Source organism: Tympanuchus pallidicinctus, unplaced genomic scaffold (assembly GCF_026119805.1).
Source record: "Tympanuchus pallidicinctus isolate F22 unplaced genomic scaffold, pur_lepc_1.0 scaffold8, whole genome shotgun sequence".
Lineage (NCBI taxonomy): Eukaryota > Metazoa > Chordata > Aves > Galliformes > Phasianidae > Tympanuchus > Tympanuchus pallidicinctus.
The window spans coordinates 2,560,228-2,571,062 of NW_026294802.1; the positions used below are offsets into that span (position 1 = coordinate 2,560,228).

Sequence of the window (10,835 nt, forward strand, 5' to 3'; positions counted from 1 at the left end):
TCTCAATTGAGAACTCCTTGAAACTCAGTACAGAAATTATAGACCTTCCCTGGTTCATGCTGCTTGAAAGATTTAGAGAATGGTGATGGCCTGGGAAGACCACAGATAATGACCATTCATCTCTGTCCCCCTCACTTAGCTGCAGTTTCAAATCTGAAACAAAAATACTTCCATGAGCCTTCTCCCTGTCCCTCATATCTTGCCTAGAAGGCAGAAAAACAAAGGCCCAAATCCTTGCTCATTATCCAATAAGATAATGATACGTCTGTTACCATGGTTCCTCCTCTGTGCTTCCTTTCTTGATGGAAAGGAGAAGCTTTGGTTACTGATGTTTCTACTGCTGTTCAAGCAACCTGGTGCAAGGGAGAGTTGGTGTTGTAATGTGCTGGTTGGGACCCTGTGATGTCACAGTGCAGGAGAGGTCAGTTTCTCCTTGGCAACCGTCCCACTGCACCCACCTGTTACATCACAGCCAGCTTTCTCCCAGCCCTATAGTCTGTTCCTAAGCTAATTTTCCCAGTTTATTTTCTTTACTGAATGGTGGTTGTTTGTTTGTTTTTTTTAAATCGTAGCTGGTATTTCTAACCAGAATTTAACAGATCTGTTGTTCAATAACTGTTTCCTTCATTAAAACACACCTGGTGAATCTGCTACTGATAACTCATCTTTTAAGGTTTTTTATCACTTCTGAATTTCTTAGTCCTTCCAAAAGGTGGCATTATTTTTTTTAACATTTTGTCCTGCTGACAACAAAAGCTCCACATCCACATTTCATTTACAGTCAAGTTGCTCAATGGAAATGAGTTGGGGAGCAGGTTGAACTATGAGGAATTCCACCTAACCAACTGTTTGGTCATCTGTGGGCAAAGTACATGGGATTATCTTCTTTCCTCCTTTTCTTTGCAACACCCCTTCAGCTGGTTATAGACAACTGTTCTTCAGTCCTCCACCTGCCTACACTATGGGCTAACACAAGTTCTGTGCATCCACTTAGAGGATGCCGGAACAAAAAAAGCAGAACATTTGCTGTTACATCGGGACATATCAGCATGAAGTTTGCATGCACGTGACAGGCACACACATTCTCTCTGAACAAGCCTTAAATGGTAGGATTCCAATAGAATTAACACAACTGCATCTTTTCCCTCCACGATACATTAACAATGCGGAGAAAAACAGATCAAGACAAGTACCAGGTAATTTATTCTCAGTAGTTCTGATCTTAGCCATCCCAAAGTACACCGAAACACTTCAATATATTTTAAACATATATATATATACACACACATATATTGCATCTTTCACAGAAAGTAATTATCACTTTCTGAACTCCTATGAAAATGCAGGCCTGTCAGTCTCTACTTAACTAGCAAGTCTGCTACCTAATTCCAGGATACTTGTACAATGAGGACACGTATGAAACATTGCTAGAAACTGTTCTGAGGCTCTACGGCATCAATGCATTAAATACTAAAGCTTTGATACACTTCATCACAGCACAAATAAGCAACTCTACAAAGAGGTAAATAAGTAGTCATTTTATTGTGAAAATTTAATATTGCAGGTTTAGTAGTCATTGCAAAAAAAGAAAGATTGGTTGTTTCCGCCTTCACCCCTCTCATGGAGTGCTAAACACAATTCAAATCCAATATCAGTAGTACCCAAAAGCAGAGATTCCTAACCTACCAATAAAATCAAATAGAGTTTTAGTAAATGAATGGCTGTGATATTTAACAGAGCTCTACACATAGCAGATGGTCTACCCACTGAACCCAGTCCCCAAAATGCAGCTCTGTAGTTTAACTGGAAGTGTTAACAGAAATTGAGATTAAAAAAGAGGTTGTTAGCTGAATGATCATGTATTGTTTAGAATTGAGCCTGACTTTGATGGGAAATTTATTATTTCATAAACTGGTTTAATTTAGAGCAAGGTATTGCAACTAGGAGGCCAGTAGATGCAACCCAGTCACCTTTCTGGAGGAACTCAACTCCAGCCAGCCCCTCTGTGTTGGATTCTACCTGGCTTTTCATCAAGGGCTGGCTGTAGGGAAGCATAGCTACACTGACAGATTACATAAATCATCTAGCAGTATCAAGAACTGCTCCTCCCTGTATACACACCATATGATAAATATAGATTTTTAATTTGGTGAAGCATGATGTGCTACTTGTCCTGGTGTAAAATCCAGCTGGAGACAAAAATTCCAGGGGAGAGAGGATAGGAATGTCTTGTGGTTTTAATCTTTTGTTTACCTGAGAGAACTAGGTAAGGTGATGACTGCTTTCTGCATTCATGGGTGCCCCACTTTATCTCACAGTAACACCGGAGTATTTCTCTATCAGGATAACTCTAGAACAATCTAGACAGAACAAGACTTCTAGCAGTAAAGACACAGACTTTACCAGTGGTCTGGTAGGCTGCAAAGTGACAGAGCACACCAACAGGCTGCTATCCTTGTAAAGAAGACAAAAATAGCCACTATCAGTGTAGAGCTATTGCTAGAAACAAATGATCACTTCAAAGGAGGCTATCATGGTAAGACACTGCAGTGGGACCTACATCGGCTACTTTACACAAGCTTGGTGTGTTGGATAGAAATTGGCCACCAGAAAGGCGGCTTCGTTTCTGTAGTTTTGGGTGACGCTGGTCAGCCTGAATCATCTGGCACAGATGCTGGGATAGCTGGCTACATTCGCCACAGGGCTCTGACTTGTTGTCATGGTTTTGTGATTTTTGGCTTTCAGTATTCCACATCATAACATCATGTGGGGCACTGGGACTTTAACTATCAATGCTCAAGTCCTGGGTACCTGCCCTGAAGAGAAGAAGAACTACATTCCCCAGGGGACCTTGCGGTCAGGGAGAGGAGGTTTAACTCCTGCAGGGTCACCTGATCGCTTTTTCTCGCCTGCCCTTCATCGTGGGCGCTGCTCCCGTCTCCCTGCTGCTCAACTGGACTGCGCATCTCACCTCAGCGTTGTGGTGAGGCCTATCCACCTTTCGGACATTCTCTCTCATTATATTTGATTTATTAGCTTCAATTCTGATTATATTGTATTATAGTGTGTTATCTTGCATTCCGATAATATACTTAGTAAATTAGTTTGTTTCTCCTCAGATCGGTGCAGCTGTTTTAATTATTTTGGGGTCCCTGTTTCCTTTTTTTCCGGAGGCGCGGATCTGCAGATCCCTCTGCCCCGCTCGTCATGGAACCGGGCCGAACCAGCCCTTAAACCGTTGACACTTGTTCTCTCCAGGACACGTGCAGCTTGCTCCTGTAGAAGCAATCTTGAAATAGTGCTCTCTCCCTTGGCACTTACTCGCTGTCAATCTATGGGAATTAATTATTCTCCTGCAGACCTCCAGTCTCTGCCCCAGGTGATCAGAAACAGCGCCAGCCTGGTAAGACCTTCTGTAAAGGCAGTAACTTTCTTGCCACATTTGTGGGGATCTCAGAGCTTCTATCAAAGATTTGTTTGTTCTGAATGATAGAGCATTGCTGAATGGTTACTGTTTAATCAGGACTTCATGGGCATAGGAGGAAGTTTTCTAGACCTAATGGGACTTTCTGACATCTTCATAAAGGTCAGTAAAGAGTAATAGGTAGGGAAGAGGTCTGTAAAGAGGTAGGGAAAGAGTAAAACAATGCAACAACCTCAGTGGTTCAACTAAACAATATGGAACATAATTTAAAAGAAAATTCATCACCACTGGCACGGGCGCCTATAGATTACTATGGGCCAGGCAAGTGCAAGGTACTGTAATATGCATTTAAGAACTGTAGGTGCAGCACAGCTGTACTTGCAGCACACCACCTTGGCTTTCTGCCATAGATAAGATTAAAATCGAGAGCCCCTGTATGAGGGGGCATCGGTCACAAGAGAAGCCATGGTGCTCAAAAGACAACAGGCTTTGTTTCCTGCAGTGTTTTTCTCCCATGTATTTGTCCTCAGCCCCATGCTAGAAGAACTGGGATTTGAGATGTCTTGAGACAAAACAGAATATTCCCTCTAAGTATTGATCCTCTGCTGCCTTTAACATTCCTGCTTCTAAGAATGCTGTTTCAGTTGTTCAGGGAACTGCATGGTAATTGCAAGGACGGAACCATCTTCCAAACAGGCATCGTACTTTGTAACTGTCTACATAACTCTCACTCAAGAGCCAACCCAAAGCAAAGTGTTTCAAAAGGAGGATCTTAATCAGCTGTAGATTACAGAAGGAGTGGCTTTACTCCAGTGCTGGACAGAATGGTGCTGAATAGCCAAGGCAATGTTAGGAAGACTTGGCATGGCTTCAAAAGTCACACACCATTTCCTGTCTGAAGAAAGGAGAGGACCACTGTACAGGAGATCACAGGTGGTCATCTCCACTAGGACACCGATTTCAACAGTCTTTGAAGAACTTCATAAAGTCCTCGAGACAAGCTGACACAGGAGCAGAGGCAGAAGACATTTAGTCTTGAATTGGAGGCCTGTGGATTGGAGACAACACAGCTGCCCAAGCCTGTCGGAAGAGCTGCACCAGTTTGCAAATGAACGGCAGGGATGTAGGAGAAGCTGCAGAGCAAAACAAAGATAGTTCTAGCCTTTGAAGACCAAGCATATCAAGAAAGAACTAACTCAGCTACAGTTAATGGAAACCAAGGTGTCTTACTTTCCTTCTGTTCAGTACTCAGGCTCTCACCCAAGGCACTGCTCCCTTATCTAGCAAGATTTTTTCAGTATTTTCCAACACGTTATTTGCAGTATAGCTATGGAGCACCTGCCACCCAGCAGAAGGGATGTCTCCAGGTACAAAAAACATCCAATCCCTCCACAGCCCAGCAGCCACCTCTGTATCATACAACCAGCCAGTTCTTCAGTGGTCAGGCACTGGAACAGGCTGCCCAGGGAGGTGGTTGAGTCAGCATCCCTGCAGGTGTTCATGAAACACGGAGACATTGTACTAAGGGACACGGTTCAGTGGGCAAATATTGGTGGTAGGTAGATGGTCGGGCAGATGATCTTGGAGGTCTTTTCCAACCTTAGTGATTCTGTGACAGCTTCAGGCATCACTTGTAAGACCTCAGTATAAGAAAATCAGAAGCACGACCACAGTGCTGCCCTGCGCAACTCTCTGCTTCCCTGACAGGTCAGCCCTAAATTACAGTTGCTCTTCTAAGAGGCATTCACCTTGTAGCACCTCAAAGTCACTGAGGCAGAAGCTGCATCTAGGAATCCCAGCCTGCCTCTCTCTGTCAGCACTTTGTCTGTCGGAAAGAACTGAGGATGAAATCACTGTTTGCAGAAAACTGGCTTTTGTAGAGCCACATCTTTCTACGTGGATTGCAACTGAAAATATTTGAAACAAGCTCCACTGATAGGTTCCTAGCTACACAACTTTTGCCTCTCCTGAAGATGAAACATTTATACAGATCTAATCTATTACAAAACAGCAGTTTTCTTCTCCATAGCCACAATTCAATATATTAAAAAAAGCTTAATACTTAATACTCTACCTGGGTCTAATCTCACCACTACCAGGTACAGCAGAAAAGTAGCCAAGAGCATCTTTTTATAAGGAAGTAAATAGAAGTGGCTTGACATGGACCTTAGTGTTCTTCGTAGCAAAGTCAGCATGGTCAAGAGCTTTTGGGACAGAGCACCTGGAACACAGATCAGAAAAGCTGTTGGGGCAACGTAAAAAACATTAAAATAATCACACAGACACTAAGAAATTAATATAAATACTGCTGTTAGCTTGATTACAAGTGCTTTTCATGTTCTGTTTTGGTTGATTGTGGTCTTTTTTATTGTTGTTTCTACATAGAGAACAGAGAAAGAATAAAATTTCATAATACTATTTGTTACACTCCTTTTACATACGAATTTATACCACAGTAATGCCTGCTTCTCTCCTGGGAGATAAAGTGATGTACAGTGCTGGAGAAGCAGATCTTTGAATGCCAGATGTGGCTGCTTCTACACGGGCTTGACTGCTAACACAGAAGAAGTAGAGAACACACAGAAGCAACAAGCATTCTTTATAATTGTCAGCAAACAAATCACGATCTCCTTCTGTGATACCCAGCATGACTTCCTTAAGGCTGGTAAGGCCTAACACTAGTATTAATACAGACTTAATACTTGCTACTCCTTGTAAGTAATGCATGAATGCAATTGGTCAGGTAGTTCTGCAATCTGTTAAAGCCAGATGTCAATGCACAACCGTATGAACTGAAGCCATCAACTCATTTAAGGAAATTAAGAAAATTAAGGGCATGACTGGTAAGATAAAGCACTGCTTCCTTTCTGAGCCACTGGTCTCAATCTGGTTTCAGACATCAACAACTGAGAGAGCTTCAGTGATCACTGGGCTTGCGAACAGCTTTCATTTTTGGAACATGCTTCCACTCTCTTTATGTACCAATGACAGTTTGCTGTCCACACACACACTGGAAAGCCCTAAGTGCTTGTGAAAGCTATGTCATCAACAGCACTATAGCATAAGCAGACTTTCTGGAATGGACTATCACACATCACAATAAAGAGAGCAGACAGTTCATAGGTTAATGTCGCAGAATGCATGGATATTGATGACCAATTACAGTCTAGATGGTAATCTTTAATATACATGTACCTTTAAACCTTGAAATCTGAGAGAGGAATACAAACAACAGAGGGAAAGCCTACCCAAAACAGTCTCTGTTGCTTTATCCTCTTGCTCATCATGAGCTGAGTGCATTTCTTCCTGTTGAGTCCACTGACATCGCTTTTCACAAATGGTCTCAACAAATGCCAGCTTCTGCTCACTGTCAAGAACATCACAGCTGTACACAAGCTCTTCTGCCCCCTCAAATCGTCCAAGTGGAAGCAGCACATGCAGCAGATACAGCTCCAGCAATGAGACATACTCAGACAGGCTCTTATTGGTTTGGTCCCTCAGCCAGCTACTGCCAACCTCCAGCATCAGCTGGGGCTCTCTCACTTTGCCATATAACAGGATACTGCAAAACAGGAAAGAAAAATTAGAAGGCAATAACTCCGTAGAATTTGAGACAGCTGGCACTTCCCACAAAGACACACGCCAAGGTTTACACCTGAGGTACATAGATTTCCCAGAGGAACAACTTTCCCTTACAGTTTTGTACTTTATCCCCTTAAAGCTGTCCGAATAAACACCGCCTTTCTTTTTATTTATTTTTCTTTCTGAGCACAGGCCTGCCCCAAGCTCCACCTTCATCCTTCACGGCACACAAAGCGAGAATACCAGAAATTATTCAAGTCTCACCTGCTATTAAATCTAACCAACGCCAGCTCTCTGCGCACAGCAGCCCACACTCACCACAGCTCCAGGATTTTTGGAGGCAGCTGCTCAGGGCGATGGTAGTACTGCAGCACCCAGGGCAGAACTTCTCTCCATTGGTTCATCTCAGCCAGAGCCTGAATGCCCACCACGCAAAGGGAGCACTTCACTTCCGCACAACTGCTAACAAAAAACACACCTACTGTCACGGAGTTGATCAGATCAATCTGTGTCTGTGACAGGGGCGACAGGCCTCTGCCCTCCCCCCCCACCCCAGTCCCACAAAAAATGGGAAGGAAGGAAGGGAGGAAAAGAACAGCGGCAACAATCTATGGAGGAAAACTTATTTTACTATAATATCGGAATACAAAATAACGCAATCTATACAATTTAATTGAAATTGAGATTAATAAATCAGACAAGATAAGAGAGAGAGTTCCCGGGACCGATTCAAACCTGAAAAGCTTGGAACGACTAGGAAAGCACCTCCAGCACCCACTGCAAGGCAGCAAGAGAGCGCCCCCCCCACCCGGAATGGCCAGATCCCGTGACTGCTGTAATGTACAGGGATAGGTAGCTGGGATTGGGGCAGTGACACTTTAATGCCCCGTACATGATGTTTTGATGTGGAATACTGAAATCCAAAACAAAAAACAAAAACAAAAACATAGAACCATGACACCTACCTAAGCGCTTCTTAGAACCGCATTATCCACCTCTGAGCTACAGCCCTGCTGAAGTGCTTCGTAGTTCTCTGAATTTGCCCTTACTTTCCCTCCTCCCCCCCGCTCAAACAACGGGGATTCAGCACACCCGGGCAGGTGCATGCACGCAGCCCCTCTTTAGGAGCAAGCACTGCCGGCACCCGCAAGCGGCACAACGACCGCACGGAGCCCGCTCGGCTCGTACCTGTCGGGGCCGGGCGCGGGGCCCAGGCTGCCGCAGCCCGCCTCGCAGCGCTCCAGGGCGGCGGCGAAGTCCCGCTGTAACACCAGCAGCTCCGCCGCCTCCTCCAGCAGCGAGGCCGCCTGGGCCGAAGCCGGGGACCAGGCCAACGGCCCATCGCCCATGGCGGCCGCTGGAGGGCTGGCGGGAGGGCTGTCGCCGCCCGGACCGAGTCCCGCCGCCTGCTGCCCACCCGGCTCCGGCTCCGGCGCCGCCATTGCCTGCCCGCGCCGCCCTCTCCCGCCGGGAAGCCGTAAGGGATCCCCTCTGCCACCGCCTGACGGCAGCGGAAGGGCCGCCCCCGGCCCACACGTTCTCCGACCCGCCGCCCGCTGGGAAACGTAGTCCGAGCGCACTGCGGGTGCGGACGAGTCGGTTATAAACGGGCTCTCCTCGTTCTAAGGAGCCGCGCTGTGGTGCCAGGACGGTTTGGAAGGGACTGGGTTTGGGGCTGAAGGGCTGAAGACAGGATTCAGGTTTGCTTTCTCAGCGACCGCAGTCTGTTGTGTAAAGCCTGCTTTGCGTTGCAGTATCGGCTGGTTTCTGGTGAAATCCGGGCACGGAGCTGTGTGAGGATTTTGAGAGCCGTTGGCTCAGCGGCACCGTGGAGATCCGTGTTGCCCAGCAATGCCTTGCACCTGCGTGAGACAAAGCTTTTTCTCGGGATGAAGAGATGTCTCTGTTTTTGCCTCAGTAGCGTTCATTCATAGGATCACAGAATCACTAAGGTTGGAAAGGACCACTCAGATCATCCAGTCCAACTGCCAGCCATCCATTTCCCTGTCCCCCCCCCCCATGCCCCCTGACCTCGTCCCTGTGTGCCACATCCACATGGTTGTGGAACACCATGAGGAATGGCGATTCCACCACTTCCCTGGGCAGCCTGTGCCACTGCAGCACCACTCCTGAGAAGGAATTTTTCTTAATGCCCAACCTGAACCTCCCCCCTGTGCAACTGAACAGCAGTCGGACAAGAGGGAATGGCCTAAACTCAGAGCAGGGGAGACCCCTACCTCTCCACAACCTCCTTTCAGGCAGTTGTAGAGACTGATAAGGTCTCCCCTGAACTTCCTTCAGACTGAACAACCAGAGCTCCTTCAGCCATTCCTCATAAGACTTGTGCTACAGACCCCTCACAGCTCCATTGCCCTCCTCTGGACAATTTCCAGGGCTTTGAAGTATTTCTCGTAGTGAGGTTTTGAGTTGAAACTGAACCCAGATCCTTTCCCTCCGTGCAGCTTTCCAAGCAAAGGGAGTTTGACTAGCTTAAGTTAAACCCTTAGCTTTTCACTAAGAGAAACCTTTCCCACTCTGGCAGCCTAGGCAGAACCGAGCCTCACACCTCGCAGGGGAGTCAGGGCCCGGCGACAGGCATTGCCTTTCCCCTCGGGACCACCAGGTGTCACCATCCACAAGCATGTCGGACTGCCCAGCTCGGTTTCCAAGTGCCGAAGGAGGTTACTGTGAAGTGAGCCAGCACAGCTGTAGTCCATTGGTTTTCCTTGCCAGTGGGAGGAGGGCTTTGGGGTGGCAGGGAGGCAGAGCGTTCTTCACTCGCGGCTGAGGCGGTTTGCTGGTGGGGTGGGTACACGCCTTTCTCTCGTCAGTGTGTTCCCCTGAGATCTCCAGCCAGAGAGCCTGCTGCTTCAGGCGGCTTAAGCTAGGAAATGGAGTTGGGTAACAGTAACAGCATCTCCACTGGTTCTGCGCAGCAGCGTTATAAAATGTGCCACTGTGCCACATTCTTCTTTAGCTGATATTCGGAAACAATAGGGTGTCCTAATTGCAAAATAACTATTGCACTCTGGAAACACTCTTCATTAAACGAATCTCTACAGGAGAGGTGGGATTTATTACACTGCTTTAGTGGTCCAATAGTAATTAAAAAATCACATGTACTAAAAAAGCATTGAAGAATGAAGCATGAGTTTAAAAAGGGAGCTTCTTTGCCAGAAGAAGGTGTGGGGAATCTCATTGTGCCTGCTCCTAGCTCCCCAAGATGCTGCTTGCAGGCAGCAGGACAGCCCTTGTCTGTTCAGGACAAGCACCCACAGCAGCACCTTTGGCAGAGCATGCTGGTTTGTGTGCTGTGCTGCAGGCTGTGGAAGGGGCCCCACACGTGTTCAGCCTGTTAAGTCAGAGGCACAGCACAGAGACAGCACAGAATGCAGGGCCCAGCAGCTAAGCAAAGGCAGAGATAAAAGCTTTTTGGATTTCTTTTACTGTTGCTTGGCTCTTGCAATTGGGAAAACAACATTCCTTTTTGGGAACTACAAGTCCCAAAGTGCACTGTGGGAAGACTCCGGCTTGTACCAGCCAGTGCCCAGCACAAATTCCCAAATATGGATAAGGAATCAATTTTGAAAAAGCCTCACACTCACCGAATGCTCCTCACTGAGATTCTGAAAAGGAGCGAGACAGCATGAGAAAGAGGTGAGTGCGTTACGCAAAGATTTTGTTCAAAAGCATCTCCTGGAGAGAGCAGCTAACAATATTCCGTTCCTTAGAAGGAGGGTGCAGCGCTGCCTGGGTGACAGTGGAGCTGGCTGCTGTGGTGATGGAAGGGACTTTGGAAAGGGAATTGTTGTTTCAGGTGGGAAAACAG

General features: G+C 46.5%; 1 protein-coding gene across 2 annotated transcripts; it reads right to left on the reverse strand.

The window, feature by feature from the left end:
- Nucleotides 1-1,180: 1,180 nt before the first annotated feature.
- Nucleotides 1,181-8,486, reverse strand: PEX26 (peroxisomal biogenesis factor 26). Of its 2 annotated transcripts, none has more exons than XM_052668197.1 (5): nucleotides 8,195-8,486; nucleotides 7,325-7,468; nucleotides 6,673-6,986; nucleotides 5,591-5,645; nucleotides 1,181-4,557 (listed from the first exon to the last, which is right to left on the reverse strand). In XM_052668197.1, exons 1-5 carry the CDS (start codon nucleotides 8,446-8,448, stop codon nucleotides 4,371-4,373), a joined length of 954 nt encoding a protein of 317 aa, XP_052524157.1. In that variant the 5' UTR covers nucleotides 8,449-8,486; the 3' UTR covers nucleotides 1,181-4,370. The 2 variants fall into 2 exon arrangements, with proteins under 2 accessions (XP_052524157.1, XP_052524156.1); XM_052668196.1 differs by having other exon boundaries at nucleotides 5,499-5,645; nucleotides 8,195-8,484.
- Nucleotides 8,487-10,835: the final 2,349 nt, after the last annotated feature.